Below are 18,283 nucleotides of genomic sequence, written 5' to 3' on the forward strand. Positions count from 1 at the left end.
AGGAAAAAAATAACATAAATGATCCACACTGGTGGTGTTTCAGCACTAAGTATGTGCTAACACTGGTTTGGAAATAAATCCTCCATTCACAAATTCCACTCAGGAGTACAGTTTTTTTATTGCATTTGTCAACTTAGCAACCAAGTTTTAAGGAGATAAAACTAAAATATCATTATCATATTTCATGCAAAAATTCTGAAAAATGAGAAGTAAATCAGTATATCCAGACTAAACCCAGAAGAGGAACATGAAAAACTCTTCTCATTTTTGTACCTTTAAATAGATTCCTTGCATCTCTCTCCAAAGCACACTCTGCCGAGTGCTGTTAAGAGACAAAGCGCTGCATTACGTGGACAGTTTGACCTGAGTGCAAGTCTTATGTTCCAGGTAATATAATGGCCCCGATCCTGCATGATACATAACCAGGATGAAGCATTCAAGTAGAAACACACAGCGAGCTGGACAAAAAGCCACACACTAACCAGTGGCAGCCTGGTTCTTCTGATCTCAGTTCAGTATCTCTAGCCTTGGCCACACTCTGCATCATTACTTACAGAATGGTCATCTGCAACCACAAAGCACCAGGTAACAGAACACATCCCAACACACTTCAGATTAAAGTGGAGAACTACACAAGTATGAATATGTAGAAAAAAAGTCCTTTTGAATGCCTAGAAATTTTAAGTTTTGAGAGTCACTACTCTCAAGAACAGCAACAGATGGGCAGATTTAATTTACGACCTGAAGCCACAGCCATTTATATTCTCTATGCAGCTACTGCCTGAGAACAGCCCTCACTGCCGTATGACGCTCAGAAAAAGAAAAATAAATCAATTTTCTATCCCATTACTCCCACCATTAGACAATTAATAATATCAATTATTGGTAGTTTTCTGCATTAGCTATGGATTAAGCAATCATAAAATGTGGGACCCAGCCATAAGGGCTGATACCTGGCTTCTCTGAAGTGCAGATAAGGTAAGTTTTGCTTACAGACCAGAGATCAAATTCTGGCTGTTCTGAAAACTTTAAGAACTTTGCCACCAGTTTCAGTACAGCTGGAAACTTGCTCACTGGAGCTATACTGGTGTCTTTCTGGAACGACAGAAAATAACTCAGCCCTTAATACAAATATTATTGCCACTATTTTTTATTTTCAAATCACCTCTCCAACAGGGAGCTATTTTCTACCACAGTGAGAGGTAAACGCAGCAGTCCAAGTTCTGCCTCAGGTACACCCCCGTGAGCCCACAGATTTTAATGGGATTGAAGGACTGTCATTTTAGTCAGAATTTGGCCCACCGATAAACCTCTTCAGTATTTAAAAATAATGATTTGCTTTGTTTTAAAAAATAAAATGGAGATACCTTGCCAGAAATCCCAGTGCTGTCCACACTTCAGTGTGTGGCAGAGCTCTGGATTCCAGTACTTGTAGACTTGCCTTCTGAAACATATCCTATGCCGAGATATTTGTCGCTGAGTTACAGCTCATGGACAAGTGCAATTTCACCAGGCAGTTAAAACTACAGTAGTGTGCAAGGCAAGTCACTTCTGCTTCAAGTTACCAAATTAGTTGGTGTGGTTGTACTCAACCATTTGTGGAATTTCTCACTTTTTTTTTTTTTTTTTTTTTGGGGGGGGGGGGGAAGACACCAAAAACCACACATACAAGAAACCCCACAACAAAACAAAAAAACCCTAAAACCTTACAAATTGAAAGAAACAGCAGGCAGTATTTCAAAAAAAAGAAATACACATCTGCAAACTCAGTCATCTCAGCTGAACACTGATCTTTACCTATCTATCACACAGATAACGTTTGTCCATTTAAAAACTTGGAATTAAAACCACTGTTGTAAAATAGTTCTACACTTCAGTGTCTGAAGAGACCCAATCCTGATAATTCAGTATGAATTTGTGTCATCTATCTGACAACGGAGAGTAGGTACTCCTAAATACAGGAAGACTGTATTCAATGCAGATAGAGGTTCTTTTGTTGTGCTTTAATTAAACATCTGCATAGTTTTTTCAAACAAGATCCTTATAAAGATGGTTTAATTTGCTTGCTTACTGAGGTTATTTGTCTGATTAAATTTTATTAGAGCTAACAGAACCTCAAAATGAAAGACAGAAAGCAATGGTAAATGTGTAACTTTAAAATTAAGTTGTCTTTTAGTGACAAGATGGGGCCTCAAAGTTTCCACCACATCCCAGTGGGGAGCTAAAGGTCATTGCTAACTCGAAGTTAAAAACAATGGGAAGTAGAGGATGTCATTCTTTCATATTTGCCCAGTGATTCTGTGTTTTCTTTGTATGGATTTACTTAGGAAACTGGGAAATCCGAAAAACAATTAAAAGATTTCAAGGTTACCATTTTTCCCTTAACAATCAGAAATCTGTTCATGTCACTATGTAAAATGTTTAACTTACACAGAAAAATACCTCTTACTTGAAAAGGTTTGATCTTCCCAAGCATATAAAATGTTTGAAGTTTCCTGTGCAAATTTCAAATTAACATGCAAAATAAAACTCCCATTTTGCAAAAAGAGTGAATTCTCATCTCCAACAAAGAAACAGACACAACTTATATCTGTTACAAATACTATTTAACAAACAGATTAATTTCTATCCTGATATTAAAAAAAATAATCCTTGAAACAGTATCTATTTAATTCACACTTTGGAATGAAAGACCTACCTAGCCAAAAAGGAGATTGTCTTTGTACAAATAAAAGTATGTTATCCTAATTTCTAGGGATCTAGTGTTCAAGAATTGGCTATAACATCATAAAGTAGCAGAATCAAAAGCTGTATTTCCTCCTTCTCCAAGGAAAGGTGGGAATCCTAATTTGAATCCCTCATACAGGAATCAGAGTGTTTTTCATTAGCAACAGTATTTTTATTCCCAAAACTGCTTTTAAATTTTGCATATTCCTTTTTTAACCCACGTTCTTCTGCTTTGCAAGGACATCAGCTCTCTACATATGTATGCAGACTACCTTTAAACATGTAAAACGCTATCAAAAACCATCCCAAATTACCTTGCCAACCACACTGGAAAGAGATATAACCTAATTCATGCCAACAAATTTCCATGTCAAAAAGTAGGTTCTCGCTCTCCTCCTTTCTCCTGAAACAAAGCCATACATGTGGAAGCTGGTTTACAGAAAGCTAAGCTTGTAACTTTATGGAGAGTGACAGACTTACAGACTTCACTGGGAAGAGGAGAAAAGGGCCTGGGAGTTTGATTTGAGGCCAACAGTTCAACCCATAGTGAAAGGGGATGGTCTGGAAGAATGTACAAATTACAGACTCCACTATTTCATTTCGCAGCATGTGTACCAACATCATTTATTACATTTTGGCCTTAACGGGGATTTCAAGAAACAATCTAAAAGGGGCTGGATGCCGAAATCTTTTAGAAAAGCAGAGGGCTTTAAGAACATCACTTCCCTGATTGCCTTCAAAAACCTAAAAATCTGACTCTGGCCAATAAAACTATTCAGTATGTTGTGCACATTAAAGCTGTTCAATTTGCATCTTGTCATCCTGTGCCAATTTAAATTATGGTTAAATTAAGATACCTGATTATTTTACCTAATGGACGGATAGCAATGCATAGAATGTCACAGGGCCAAGCAAATTCCTAGCGAACCTCCACTAAATGAATAGGCCTGACATATGGAACACTGCAATTCAGATGGAAAACTGTGCTGTGGACATGAAATCATGCTCTCTGTGCGGTTTCGGAAACATGGCGAACAGTATTTTAATTCCATCCATGGCTGGTAAAGCAGTTTACAATGCAGGCATATTATATCCATACACATCACCAAAATAGAACACAATGCTAAATTGTTCTCCAAAGTGTGCAGGTGCTTCTGTGGTCCCCTGATAAAATGACAACTGAAGTAAAGCTTGTACTGAAGCAATTTCACCCTGGGACCAGTCTGCTCATTACCATATTTGCTTTAGGTTTCTTCCACTTTTTGATGAGATCTAGGTAAGAGCTTTAGCTGTCCATCTCTCTAGATATTTATTTCTTCTTTGAGGACTCATTTGAAAGTCAGTTGGCATTCCAAAGGCTCAAGAAGAGGAATATTTTCAGTGGATTGTTACTATTGCTTTAGAAATCCAATTCTGGAAGCCCTTCTCAAGGTGAGAGCCAAGAGGGGCGAACAAATGTTCATGTAATAACTAAAATAAAACAGCAATTTATCACTGTTGGTAGTGGCAACTGTTGGATATAACAATTTCAATGCCTGTTAAAAACAATTCTCATTCAAATACCTTTCATTTTCTTGACACAGACATTTACTTGGACATGAGGAACAGAAATTAAAGTACGTAATATGGAAAGTAAAATAGTTTCCAAACAGCATTTTTTTCTAAGTTTCAAATGAATTATGAGCAGCTTTCTTAATGAGACATTCTTCATATTCACATAGACTGTAAGCATCTCCTAGTCTAAAATTCATTGAACAAGAAGTATCTGCAAGTGAGTGTAACTATTTCACCATTTCTTATCTTTAATTTATATTTAGATGTAGCGTTTTGGATGCAAAATCTGAATTGCTGGCACCTTAAATAGCAAGGCAACACCGGTACCTTGCACTGGAACTTCACATCACATATAATACTGGGAATGGTAGAAAGGGCGGGAGAACTAATAAGTATACCACCTCCCATTCTGCCTGGCTTAAGTACATTCTACAAACTAGAAAATTTCTCATTGTGGATGTACTTACACTTTAATCTGACCCATATACAATTAAGAATGCAAAGGGCACAACACAGTAAAATAAATACCTGTAACTGCAGAAGTAAAGGCTTGGGTTTAGTACTTCCTCTATCGACACAATCAGGTGGCAGAAGAGGAAAAGCATAGAAATTAACTACCTAAAATGACCAGGGAAGAGACACACAACAAGCTCAGATCAGGTGCAGCGAAGAACAATGCAAAGGGCAGAGAGAAGTTGTGTTTTGTGTCTGTCAGATGAATTCACAGCTGAAAGTTTTGGTCAAATTTTTACCAATAGTAAGTACTCCAAAAATTTCAGGGTCTACCCTTGCTCATGTCAGTCACACAAGGAATTGCCCTCAAATACAATGACACATTTTGCATGCGTTGGTTTGCTTGATGAGGAGAGGTACCAATAACAATGCTTTAAAAACTGAAAGCACAGCTTATGCTATCTTAGTAGTGCAGCAATCTATACGCTGCGATTTACAGCTTCGGTTTTCTTCCAGTTTACATTACAAACAGGAAATTAAAAGGTAAAAATAAGTAGTAGACTTGAATATGAACCCAGTTCAAATGTCACTACACCAGTTCACTTCATGCCATTTAAAATTTGGACTCCCATCCCCTGGAGAAAAGGGTTCATGCCTTGCACCAACAGCATAAAAAGCAGCCTGAAAGTCTGGAGCCATAAAGATTGGGAAAAGTTTGTGTCTCTCAGCATGGGAAGGATCCTCTCAGTGGGAGCAAGAATCTCTGTACAGGAGAGCTGACGTCAGTGGAAGTGGGAGGGAAACGGTGATGGGAGGTTTGTTGGGGAAATGATTGAGGACAGTTTCAGTGACAACAGGGAGGAATCCAGAGAGGGTGGATGGCCTCAGTGGACAGTACATGTGGGAGTTTCAAAGGGAGGGAGAGCTCGTGTGTTCCAACGGAAAGGAATTACCAGACAGGCAGGAAAAGAGCATACAGTTTAACGGACTAAATAACATGCTGTTAAATGCTGAAACAAGATCCAATTCAGCACTGCAGGTACAATATAGCACACAGCCTCCTATATGCAGAATTATGCAACCATTGGTTTGCAGTGACTGCAAAATTCTCAGGCAGTTTCACACGGTTTGAATGAAGAAAACTAAGGGGCTGGAGGGCTATGGATTTAAACTGGCTGTGCCGTATCAGCTGATAAATCAAAAGGCTCTTTCACATTTAGCCCTGCTGCCTTAGGACTACTTTTATTTTAAAATAAAGAAGTTTGGATTTACTTTCTGATCCTCTTGCACCCAAACGCACATATTTCTGTGTTAAGTACACCCGACAGGGAGAGTTATACAAGAGAAGAGGAAGGAAATCTCACATATGTAAAAGAATGACAGAGCAAAATAAACGCGCAATGTATGTGCTACAGTGTTTATTAATGCACTGTAGAAGAGTGACACACACACACAGACATGTGATGTTGGGACAGCACATGCTTATGAATACCCAAGCCAATTTTAAATAAATACCCATGCAGTCCTTATACCATTCCAGCATTTACTCCACTTATTCTACAGATTAAACAGAGGTATTATTCTAAAGGTGTTTAAGCAGGTTTCTGTGAAGCCAAGCCCCTTTACTGTACAACGCAAATGTCTGAAAAATAAAATCATGACTAATATATATGGAAAAGACTATCACGATTTTGAGTCCACTTCCTTGAGATTTTTAGAGCTACAAAAAAAAAAAAAAATAAAATCAGGAAAACTCTCCTTTGCACCAGTACTGGGTAAGCGTCATTTGATATTTGTAATGTAGCCCTGGACAATCAAACCCCAGTCACTGTTTTTACAACTGCATTTAAGTCTTGTTCACCTTTTACTGGGAAAAGTAGAGTTTAAGCTGTGGAGTCAATATACTGAAAATTAGGGGAAGAGTTTTTATGGCTGATTTACTTTTAGATATGGCACTTATTCCAAGATGCTCATAAATCTTCAAATGAAAGCCACATATGAAAATACTAATTAAGGATGGAGATACAGGTGCCATGACCAAATATAATTTATTAAAAGAGCTCCTTCATTTCTCACATACTATCACCAAAACTCATATATACCACATATATGACATTTATCTCTGCATGTACACATTTTCAGGACTGCTCTGCTTTGTTAATTGATTTTCTATCAATAAACTTAGGGCTCTCCATATTAGGAATGAACAGGTAACTTTTTTAGCTACAGTTTGTAAATTGATGCAAATCATAAAACATAATATGTTCACACCACACATCCAGATAATGATCCTCTGCTATTTGACCAGAAGAAAGATATAATAAACCATAAACATAAAGCCAGAGTAATTCTGGGGGCTAATTAGCAATATATATATAATGCCATTTTACAGTTAGCATGGGTTATTTTTATGACACTTTCTGAACTGAAAAAATGTGCACTACAGCTAACAAACATTGAATAAAATCTATTGCACCACCTATTATGCATATTTTTAATAAACATAATGCTAATGTCAACCAAAGTGAAAATATGAGATTTACACCCGGGACAAGTTTTGTTCTTAGCCCTAACGCAGGACTCTCTTGGCTTTAATCTGTGCATATACAACAAAAGACTGTAAATGTAAATTTCAATAAAAGTGCCCTGAAACCATGTCGAAATACCATTCAGGCAGGTTACTGGCTATTCACACAAATTCTGATGACACTACCGTTGGCCAAAGGACAAAAAGTTTGTAGCATCTTGTGTTTGTGTGAGGGTATCCCAGGGGCCATAAAGCATGTACTACACCCTCTGAAGAACAGCAGTAGTTCCTAGTAGCACCTTAATTCTTACAGTTCTTTCTCAAATCAAAATTCCTTTTAACTCCAGAACAGCACAACATCCTGCCCAATACTCCTTTTGGCTTCAGGAATTTCAGGGTCCTATCCAATATCTTCAACGTTCCCACACTTTGTTTCTTTCCAAACAACTTCACTGTACTGTGAAAATCTTTGCTCTCCAGTGACAGGATAGCATATCCCTCTCTCCAGCACAACCTCTGAGACAACGCAGTTGTCTAGCGCACTAAGAACTGTAAATCTGATCATACTATACACACTAATGTTAAAAGCAGAGAATGAAACACCATGCTGCTTTATAGCTCTAAAGAGTATTATAGGATTTTGCACATGAAAATCATGCAGATGTGGTAATGTCCAACAGATTTTGTATTCAGCTGATCACAAACAGAATTCCATTCTCACTTCTCAAACCCCATCGTTTCACAGCAATGTGCTTAGAGTGATGACAAGGGCAGAAAGTATGACTGAGTGATAAAAATCAGAATGGCTGCCAATGAGATTACAGTATGCATATGAACCAACATCAACCGCACAGCATCTGGCTGAATTATCCAAACCTAGTAACAAGAATTTTTACAAAGTTCTTAGGCAATAAAACTTAACAAAATTAACACAGCTTCCCATGCATGCTTCAGGAATTGTTTCCCTCCCCTCCCCCCCCCATAAGCAACCACACAGAAGACAAACTCTAAGAATATAAATTTTAAGAATATTTTTGGTTTAGATTTTGTGATGTGCAATTATAATGACTATTAAAAATTCAGAAACAACTATCAGGATTCTGATGACAACTTAAGTATCTTTACTGTGGTTACAATGTTAAATATACACATACGATAGACATACTTATGGAACAGGGCTGTAACATTCAGTTTCCTGTACAGTGTTATTAACACAAAAATTCAGCTTAGTCTAACACCATTCATCTACATGTTCTTAGGTATTGTTAATTCCTCCTCCAACTCAATACTTGCAAAGTGTCTTCTCATTTTCTAGACACTTTTTAAACTCCTATGAACTGAGATTACTAAATCTGGAGGTAAACAACTAAAAAAAATCACCCACATAACTGAAGAAAATTATTCCAGGTCAATACTCTAGAAGCCATCTTAATGAGCATGTAAAAATCCTAAGAAAGCTACAACTCATTAGAGTTTCTGCAATTCTGCAAAACACTTGACATTTAGCTAGTTCTTGCTTGCAACGCAAGCTTGTATTTTATATTTATGGCATATGTATCTCAGCTCTTATCACGGTAACCCAGAGCAGATCAGCCATGTTATATAATATCCCCAGGGCTACTACAATTTGATTTGTTTTTATATATATTTGCAATTACTTATTTTTACAAAATAGAGACAGTTCCTCCGAAAAAGCAAGATATAGAGCAATCAAAACCTATAGCATTAGTAACTAAAGCACAACCCATAAACAAACAGGCCATCAATAGAAAGTAAACAGACAAGCAAGCACCCCACATCACTAACTCTCCCACTTTACAAAAATAAAAAATCACAAATCACAATTTTTTTCAGTATATCTGTCGACTTCATACAGCCTTCTGTTGCACCCCTACACAAAAGTATGCACACTAACAGACATGCAAAAAACCTCCAAAAAATACCTTATTTGCAGCAACAGACAAGGTCAAAAAGTTGTAAATCAGTACCCAGAGCAAAAACAGCCGTCCCTCTCAACTTTGTGAATGGAAGAGGTATGCAAATTGATCAGCCCAGCTAGCAGATCGCTTCAGACTGCGATTTGCCTCCGATTCCACACAGCACAAGCACAAACAGCAACACTGGACAACCTAGTACAAACATGTCAAACAGAGGAGTCGGCGGCAGTGCAGCTCTCATGCACCTCAGGGTCCCCCCACGGATGGACAGAGGGGCCCTCTGCGTTCATAGGGAAGACCCACACCCCAGACTCTTCAGGACTGAGGGGACAACTGCACAACTCCTTTTAGGAAAGCTCATTTTGTGGAACGAAGAAAGAGGCTGGGGAACATCTATAAAGTTGTTTCACAAGACTTATTAGCTTATAAACGAAAGTAACAGCTCAAGCCAGGAAAAGCTCCCCCACAACGTATCGCTTCGGCAGGGAAACTCCTCGGGTTAAACCGCTACAGCCAAATCGTGTTCTGAGAGAAACAGTGCTTATGTTTAGCACCCTTTTTACCTTAACACTGGATCTGCTGGTCTGGGCCTCTGCCTCCATGCTCTGGCTGTTCTCCCTCTTGTCTTTCTTAGAGGAATTAGTCCTCACCTCATAAGTGGATGTGTTGTAGCATTTAATGAATAATCCTGGGACGGGGTTGCCTTGCTGCTGTTGAGACATGGTTGTGTTGGTCTGGTGAGGGGAATTGCACTCCTCAGACTCATTGCTACTGTGACAGATCACTCTGCTGTCAGAGAGGTTGGTGCTTGGAACACAGCCCATGCTTTGTGGCCACCTGGGGAATACTTCTAAATTGTGTGTATATATATATATATGTGTGTGTATATATATATATATATGTATCTTTCCTTCCCGTTGGTATTTTCCCCCTGCTTAATTTTTTTAACAGGTTGAACCTCTTTCCTGCGTCTCCGCTACACTCTGAAGCATTGCCATCGGTCCCTTCTACACCACCAGAAACGTGTCTGTTCTCCTCGTCCTCCAGGAAACGGGTCCTTTTATCTCAATCACAGCAGTGGGCTGGGGAGCTGGAGGGGAGGGAAGGGGGGAAATCAAGAACCGGTCGACTTCGTATTTTCACAGATTATTATTAATTTTTCTAAGCCATCTGAGAATCTTGACAGGGTTTTCTTTCCTTCTGGGGAAAAGCAGGAAGAAAAAAAAAAAATAAAAAGGAAAGAAAAAGGAGGGCCGGGGAAAAAAAAAAAGCAAAAATAAAAAAACCCCAACCCCCAAAAAACCCCAAGCCCCAAACCACACGCACACACACCCCAGCGTCTTCTCGGCTCGGCGCTCAGAGCGGCCGGGGGCACTGCACCATCTCCTCCCTCCTAGTCCGGAGCAGGGCGCATTTTCCACCTGGGTTTGCACAGCGTTACCGATTAACCCGGGGCCGGCGGGGCCGCTCCCCACCTCGGTCTTCCGCGCTCCCCGCCAAGCGGCGCTTACTCCTCGCGGTCCCGCTCGGCGCCGCGCTGTGCCGGGGGTGTGCTTTGGGGCCAAAATAAATAATTAAAAAAATAACAATAATAATGGGAAATCGCCCCGCCGCCCCCAGGAGCCGGCTGCGCCCCTCACGCCGCGCTGGGCATGTCCCGCACCGCCTCCGTCGCGGACGGGCGGCCGCCGCGGGGGTGACATGCAGGGTCCCGCCGTCGGAAGGAAGCGCCCCCCGTCAGGCGGCAGCGGGGCTCCCCGGCCGCCGCAGCGGCATCCCGCCCGGCGGGGCGCGGGCTCCCGGCGCAGCGCCGCGGGGCAGGAGCGGGCCGGGCGGCGGGTAGCCCCTCTCAGCGCCCGGGGCGGCCCTCGGAGAACCGGGGCACGGCCCGGAGGGCTTCCCAGAGCCGCGGGAGCAGCCGGCTCCGCTGGCAGAGGCATCAAAGGGCCTCCATGTTGGGGGGGATTTTCTGGTCAGAGAAATGATGCGAAACGGCGAGGGGAAAAAAATTTAAAATTTAAGAAAAAAAAAAAGGATGAAAAATTAAAAAGAGCGAGAAGTAGAAAGAAAACGATCCTAGCGTCCCATCCCGGCGGAAAGGGTTGCAGCGGTGAGAGCTCTAATTCCCAGGGCCGTGGTGTCTGCATCCCTTGCAGCAAGGGAAATGCCTCTCTCCTCGCAGCCGCCTTCCCTCGCTCTGCGCTCACCTTGTTATTATTGATGTTCCTCAGCAGCGGCGGCGGCCCCTCCGCCGCCCCGCCCGCCTGCCCGCCCAACGGCCGCCCCGCCCCACGGCCGCCCGCGCGCCCCCCCCGCGCCACCGCCCCCCGCCCCGCCGCGGCCGCCCCCCGCCGCCCCCCACCGCCCCCCACCCCCCCGCGCCCGCGCTGCCCCCCGTCCGCGCGGCCCCGGCGCTTGACAGCGGCGGAGCCAATAAAAGCACCCGGCGGCGCTGACCTCCGGCCCGCGCTGCGTCAATGCAAATGAGCCGCCGAGGGCCAATGCCGCGCCGCGGCTCCGCCCGAGCGAGCGAAGTTTAAACCGCCGCTCCGCGTGCGCCCGGCCGCTGCGGCGGGAGGGGCGGGAGCGCCAGCACGAGCCGCTGGCGGGCCGCGCGCGCCAGGGCTGAGGCGAGGCGCGGCGCTGAGGCGAGGCGCTGTGGCGGCGGTGCCGGTGCCGTGCGTGGTGCCGTGCGTGGTGCCGGCCGCGGTGCCGGCCGCTCCGTGCCCAGCGGGCTGCTTACTCTGTGGTTAAACAAACCCACAACAAAACTCAACAAAATCCACCTGTAGCGTTCCTGAGGCAGCGCGGGGCCGGGAGCTCGGCCTAGGCAAGCCGGCCAGCCGCTTCCCTGGGAGGGCGCGGGGCTCCGCTCCTCAGGGACCAGGAGCCAGCCACAGTCCGGGCTTGGCCGTTGCTTCCACTCATCTTCCCTTTCAACTCCGGTCGTGCCAATTTCATTGAAAGTATTTTTGGGTGGAAAGACTGAAAAGGGAAGGTGCCATAGGTGGAGCCAGACCCTAGGGCATGGAAAATGAACTGCATACAGGCTTATTCTGGAATACGTACATAAAATAAACTTTTTTTCGTTTCTGTATCATATGGAAGTAGCTATATTTCCTTGTGGTATAGATGTGTTTGAGACTAGATGTCTGCACATACTTTAAGAGACAAACCAGAGCATCTAAGGTGGTTTGGCCATGCTGTGCCCAGTGCCAGGCCAGTTCCTGCTGCAGACAAAGGGTGCTGCAGAAGAACCTGCTCAAGTGCCGCTGGGGTCCAACGACAGATGTACAGCACCTTACTCTACCACAGACCACACTCACAGTGCAGACCTTACAACCTGATGGCTTGTAAGAGCCCTATCAGTGTTCCACGTGTGCCTGCCTTTTTTTTTTTTTTTTTCACCATGTCATTTATAGCTCTGCCAAACTTTACTCTCACTGACTCTCCAAGGTTCCTCTCTGAGGTACAGCCTGTTTTCACTGGCTGAGCAACAGCTCAGAGGCAACGGCAGATTATGGAAGGCCTGATCAAACTTTACATTTAGGAGCGTGGTGAAAACCAAATAGCAGAGACTTCACTTTTGTCAATAAGCTCCAGCACCTGAGGAGGGGAAAATGATGTTCCACAGGAGGAAACTACATAAATTACTCCAAATTTGTATGATGAATGCTTTTGTGCTCCCCTGTCAGAAATCAAAGTGTTTCAGAAGAAGCCAATTCAGCAGGAGCACTTCTGTGCATTCAGAACAGTCAGCCTTTGAGCAGTACCTTAACTACATAACAAATGCGATCAGGGCATAATTAAAAGCAAAATTTGCACATAAGTGATGACTATTGACAGCAAGAATGGCAAAAAGAAGCTCTTCATTCATGTGTGTAACAGCATCACTTGATGCAGATGAGAGCACAAGGTTAGGAGATGCAAAGCCAAAAATTCAGTGCTCTTGAGAAACGTGGCTTTCCAAGATAACTACAGTATGTGCACCGTCAAAATGCTTTTATTTACTTCGCATAATTGCTAGCATTAAGGGCTGGAAAATCGAGTCTTTCCTTCCCCAATGTCTCTGCTACTGTGCAATTTCAAGTATAACCAACAGTAGTCACATAAACTTCATCCACCTCATTAATTTAGCTGATCTATATAGCCTGTTAGAACCAGAAAAACATGCTGGCTTCCTGTGCGCTCTCATCACTTTGGATGCCCACTAAAGATAAGCACTTAACAACAAATGAAGGGAAAGCGTTAACATACCTGCTTTAAACAGTGGGCATCTTGTCCTCATTCTCTCCTTTATGTTAAACATTATTTACTAGATCCCATTAATAGAAACACACTTAAGTGCAGCTAGAAAGAGGCTGTATAAGAAAAGAATGCTGGAATTCCTACATGTGCCATTAACCACAAGTGTGGGCTCTCCTTTTCTTCAGCCTTAATGGATCTGTCAGCAAAACTGCTATTGCACTTTATTTCTGGTGACACTGGAGGAGTCAGAGACAGCAAAATTTCCTTTTCAGAGCTCCACATTCAGCTTGCAGTGCTGACACCTAGAGTTAAGCCTTCTACTTTGTAAAGCAAATGGGTTTGATTTGCAGCTACACAAAGATGAAACACGCATTTCATGGTGTCATTTCAAAAAATACCAATATTAAACACATCTCTGCTTTCCATTTTGGAGGCAAATTCCAATTCAACCAATTCTTCAGTTCTGACAGACAAATACTGATGCAGGTAGGGGGGAATGCTGCTTTTCCCAAAGTTTTTCCACAACTAACCCTAGGCAGATTGTTTCTGATTGTTTCAATCTACAGCTTAACTTCAAACAAACAAAAAAACCCCTCTATTTGCAAATTTTTCAGATGAGAACTCACACTGCCTTTAATGGGAGGATGAGGTGTGCATAAAATGCCTGAATAATCCCTTAGTAGTTTAATAAAAGCCGTTGAGAAATCACTGGAGTTGTTGCTATACTGATGAAAATCCAACTAAAGAGAAACATTTCTATTTGAACAAGGAACAAGGCATTGGCTTCTTTCTCTTAGATTTGAAAACAGTGGTGCTGGTTTTTATCGCCAATAGAAAAATACAGTTGAAAGTATAGATTTACTTACAGCCTAGAATCAGAGAGAGGTGGTGAAAATGTCAAAATCACTGCCAATGGTAGTTATTTGTCACTACACTATATGAGCTCTGTGGATAAAGGGGCTTGTTCAAGCTTATTTGCTGAAGTGCAGCTCAGGAAATGGTGGGCCTTATTAAAAAAGAAATGAAATAATGCAATAGAGCAGAGGAAGAACAGGAGTGTAGACACTGGCAGATTAGAGCTGTGGGGGAAGCGCAAGGTCAGTACACAGTCAGTAAGTGAGAGGTCAGAGGAGAACTAGCTGTAGGAGACAGCTGGGGAATGAGAAAGGTTATTTATGGAGAATAAGGTTGAATTTCATTCAGGACTACAGAATAAGAAAGAAGGCTAGGAAAGAGCTTGGAATGATTGTTTGGCTTGGTCTCTAGGCAAGCGGCTGCTGTCGAAGATCAAAATATTTAGAGAACAAATACATAAGCTTAACATTTTAACAGGATTTAAAATTACAGTATTCAGTCACTTCCCCATCCATCTCATGGACAAATTACATTAGATCGTGCATTTTTTGACAGAAGACTGAACAAACACACTGACTCCCAGATCTCTGCAACTAGCCCCCCCAAGTCTGCTATCTCCCCCCAGATTTCTATAAGCAAAAGCACTTCCTCTTGATGTATCAGCAGTGTGCATCCATTTCACACAACCCTTGACCATTTCCCATTGCACATTATACGAGTTTGTGCACGAACACTGGGACAATTCACTCCTGTCCAGTTACACAAAAATGCATATGAAGGCCGGGAGAAAAAGTTTGCTGCCAAAATCGAATTCTGATAATATTTCAGATGTCCAAGACACTGACAGGCAGGATAATGCAGAAGAAATGACGGACTAACACCTGCATGAACAACAAATATCAGTGTGCTTTGAAAAAATGCTTGTTCAGCAATGGCACTGCAAGCGTGCCTGCAGTCCTGCACAAGGCAGCAATCTGGAGATGAGATTACTCTGTGCGGTTTTAATTGCTTCTCCCCCCAAGTCAGCTGTATGTTCCAACTGTGTCTTTTGGCCTTCTGAAAAGTTAGGCAATCCTGCTGGTCCTTAGGCCAGCGGAGGGGGCGGTGGGGAGGGAAAGGTGGAACTGTGGAAAATGTGCCAGCACACAAACAGCTGAAGGGACTCGACACTGCTAACTACTGACACATGAAAGCTGTGACAGAGCTCGTCTCTCCAGACCCAAGGTATTCTAGAAGAGAAAAGAGGGGCCACAATCTGCCTTAGCCACAGGTTAGCATCAGCATTACACACCCCGAGCAGGACACAGTACAGTACATCTGCTTGTCTGTGTGTAAGTGACAGGTATCCTGGAACTGGGCATTTTCAGGTGACATGAGACAAGTCTAAAATTTTCCATGAAGCAGATCATCTCCAGCCCCTGGAATGTAGAGAAGTACAGTGGGTTTGTTTTCTGCATCGTTTTCCTGATGTCCTGAAAAACCCCAACGCAATTGACAGAAGTGCTGCTCTGAAGGTCTGGCAGGCTGGCTGCTTGCTGCTGTTGCGTAATTGCAATTGCAGAACACAGACGACTGTCTGTACCGCTTGGAAATCAGGGCCTTCAAGACAGTCTTAAGTCAGCAACTTTTTCAACTCTAGCACCAAAGATATTCAAGTCTAAAGCTCAGATACTTCATGTACGTACAAGCTTCATTGTCATAACTGGTGTCAAAATGGCTTTTGCAGCTGTAGTTTACACATCATACTCACTGCTGCTCAGTGATCAGCAGGACAGACACTATTTCTGGGAGAAAAATGTAACACCCATCTCCACTGTACCTTCTTTCCACTTTGATTACCCTCTTTGCTGTCCCACAATGTGGAAGTGTCTTTCCTAGCCCCATTCCATCCTAAAGATTTGTCTCCCTTGCTTCTTCCTACCTTTTCCTCAGATCCTTTTGTTTCCTCGTAAGTACCCCTTCTGTCATCTGCTTTCTCTTGCCATTTCCCTCCACCAGATCAAAGCCTTCACCCAGCCCCAAACCAATTCTCACCTCTATGATCTCCCAAAAGCTCAGTCAGCCCCCTCAAATCTCCCACAAAAGCCCCCCATTTTTTCTGGTTTCACAACTGTCCATCTGTTCAACACTTCTCAAGCATCCTCCAGCGTTATACCTTCTCTACTTTGTTTTCTGTAGGCTCTCCCCAAGTCAACCAAGAGCAACATCTGCTTGCACAGCAGATGCAGAGCGAAGGTGAGCCGATCTCTCTGCCACCCAACTGTAGTGGCTGGGCATGGGGCTTCTGCTGCTGCTGGCTTACAGCAGGCTTAGAGGAAGCCTGACTTCAGTGGGGCAAGGCATAAGCAGGGAAAAGGGGTGAGAGCACGGTTTCTCTGAGTCTCCTCTGCCCCAAAGGAGCAGACTGGATCTGGGGGCAGCTGAGACTGACACCCACAGCATTGCTGATCTCTCTAGACACTGTGGGTACAGATCCTTGGACTGATCTGGGGCCAGAGCACATTACAGAGCCCTTACCACTATCCTAGTCTCACAGGTTTTCCTCTCCCTCCCAGTCCTCTCTTCCCAAGTGGCTAAGTCCTCACTACCTAGAGAAGACCACCACCTAAGCCTCGTCTTTCCAGACCCTGAGCCGGGGAGCCCTGCACAGCCTGGGGGATCAGCACCCACAGGATGGTGCACAAACACCCAGCTGCTCCAGCAGGGCCACCCCCAGAACTCAGCCGGAGGGAGGAGCGCTCTGTGAGCTGCCAAAGCAGCCTCCAACAGCTCCCACCGCCTGGCCTCGCCTCAAGTCAGCCAAAAAATTTGTGGGGAAGGGAGGAACAAAGCACTGTCGTCCCCACCCACTCCCCTGTAATTATCCTGTGCTTCTCAAGCAGGATTATCTATCTGGATACACAGTGCCATCCAGCCAGCTGTGACCATAGAATTAGCTGTTCCCCTCTTGGAGAATTTTCCCTTCTCTCTTCCCAAGTATTTTTAAGCTAACTTACATTCATTTAGATGCAATCCTTTCAGTTTGTGATTTTCTAAACCAAAGATGAGAACTGGTCCTTCTGCTAGAAAACTGATCCCACTTAGGTGGAGTGTTATATCCAGTTCTTGCACCCTACAGGCCTTGCTGCCTGTTGTCCCTCTGCTTCCCAAGGGTATTGGATCCCATCTCTTAACTAGCCAGCCTCTGGCCCAGCCCAAGAGTGACCCCCAGCCTCAAGACCTGTCAGACTCCTAAACTGGTTCCTGATGCCATAACACCCTATATCACATTGTGGCCTGCCTGGATCCAGTAAGAGAAAGCAAAAGAAAGATCAGTAAAAGAAACAAGCAACTCCATCGGTAGGTCAGGTTTCTTTGGTCATCAAAGCTAGAAGGACAAGCTTTTAGTCTTTGCCAGCCTACTCCAGCAGCAGCAGATCAGTTCAGGCTAATGAGGGAAGACTCACTCAAGATAGACTTTCAAAACCACAGACTTGCATCCTTAACCTTTCTCAGAGACGGACGAAGTAAGAGTGGCAAAGAGAACAACAAAATACAGAGCTGGAAACTTACCCCTGCAGCATGGCAGCAGCAGGACTTGAAAAACTCTCCACAATTACTCTTTAAGACATGCTGTACACCTGCGAAACAGATGGCTTTCATGGTTGCTGAATTTATTATTTAAGGAACAGATCCATCATCCGTGGTCGTCCTGAGCAGTAATTTATTATATATTCACAATAGCAAAAAATCCCATGTATTGGCTGTGAGATTTATGTTCCTAGATCACTCAAACATCTGAGAAATTAATCCTACAAACATGTCTGAATATAAGACAGGGAACAGGACATCATCTGAATACTTAACAGCTGTTAGCTGTATTCTCAAGTACATTTCCTTTCTTTGGGCCAAACCGATACCTTTAATTAAATACACTCAGTCATATCCAACTACGTACAATCCTTCCCTGATGTTAGGTCCTTCTGTGGAGCCAGGCAGTATC

The 18,283-nt window shown here is 43.3% G+C and overlaps 1 protein-coding gene across 7 annotated transcripts in view; it reads right to left on the bottom strand.

Moving 5' to 3' along the window:
- Positions 1-18,283, bottom strand: part of PDE8A (phosphodiesterase 8A) — a 157,350-nt gene that overhangs the window by 117,467 nt on the left and 21,600 nt on the right. The window contains exons 1-2 of one of the 7 annotated variants that reach the window (XM_027801105.2): positions 11,406-11,427; positions 9,762-10,288 (exon numbers count right to left, since the gene is read on the bottom strand). The exons of 2 other annotated variants lie outside the window; for them this stretch is intronic. In XM_027801105.2, coding sequence (XP_027656906.1) covers positions 9,762-10,022 — 261 coding nt within the window. In that variant the 5' untranslated portion in view covers positions 10,023-10,288; positions 11,406-11,427. 4 more of the 7 variants (XM_027801106.2, XM_055715218.1, XM_055715216.1 and 1 more) reach the window with 4 other exon arrangements.

Source organism: Falco cherrug, chromosome 7 (assembly GCF_023634085.1).
Source record: "Falco cherrug isolate bFalChe1 chromosome 7, bFalChe1.pri, whole genome shotgun sequence".
NCBI lineage: Eukaryota > Metazoa > Chordata > Aves > Falconiformes > Falconidae > Falco > Falco cherrug.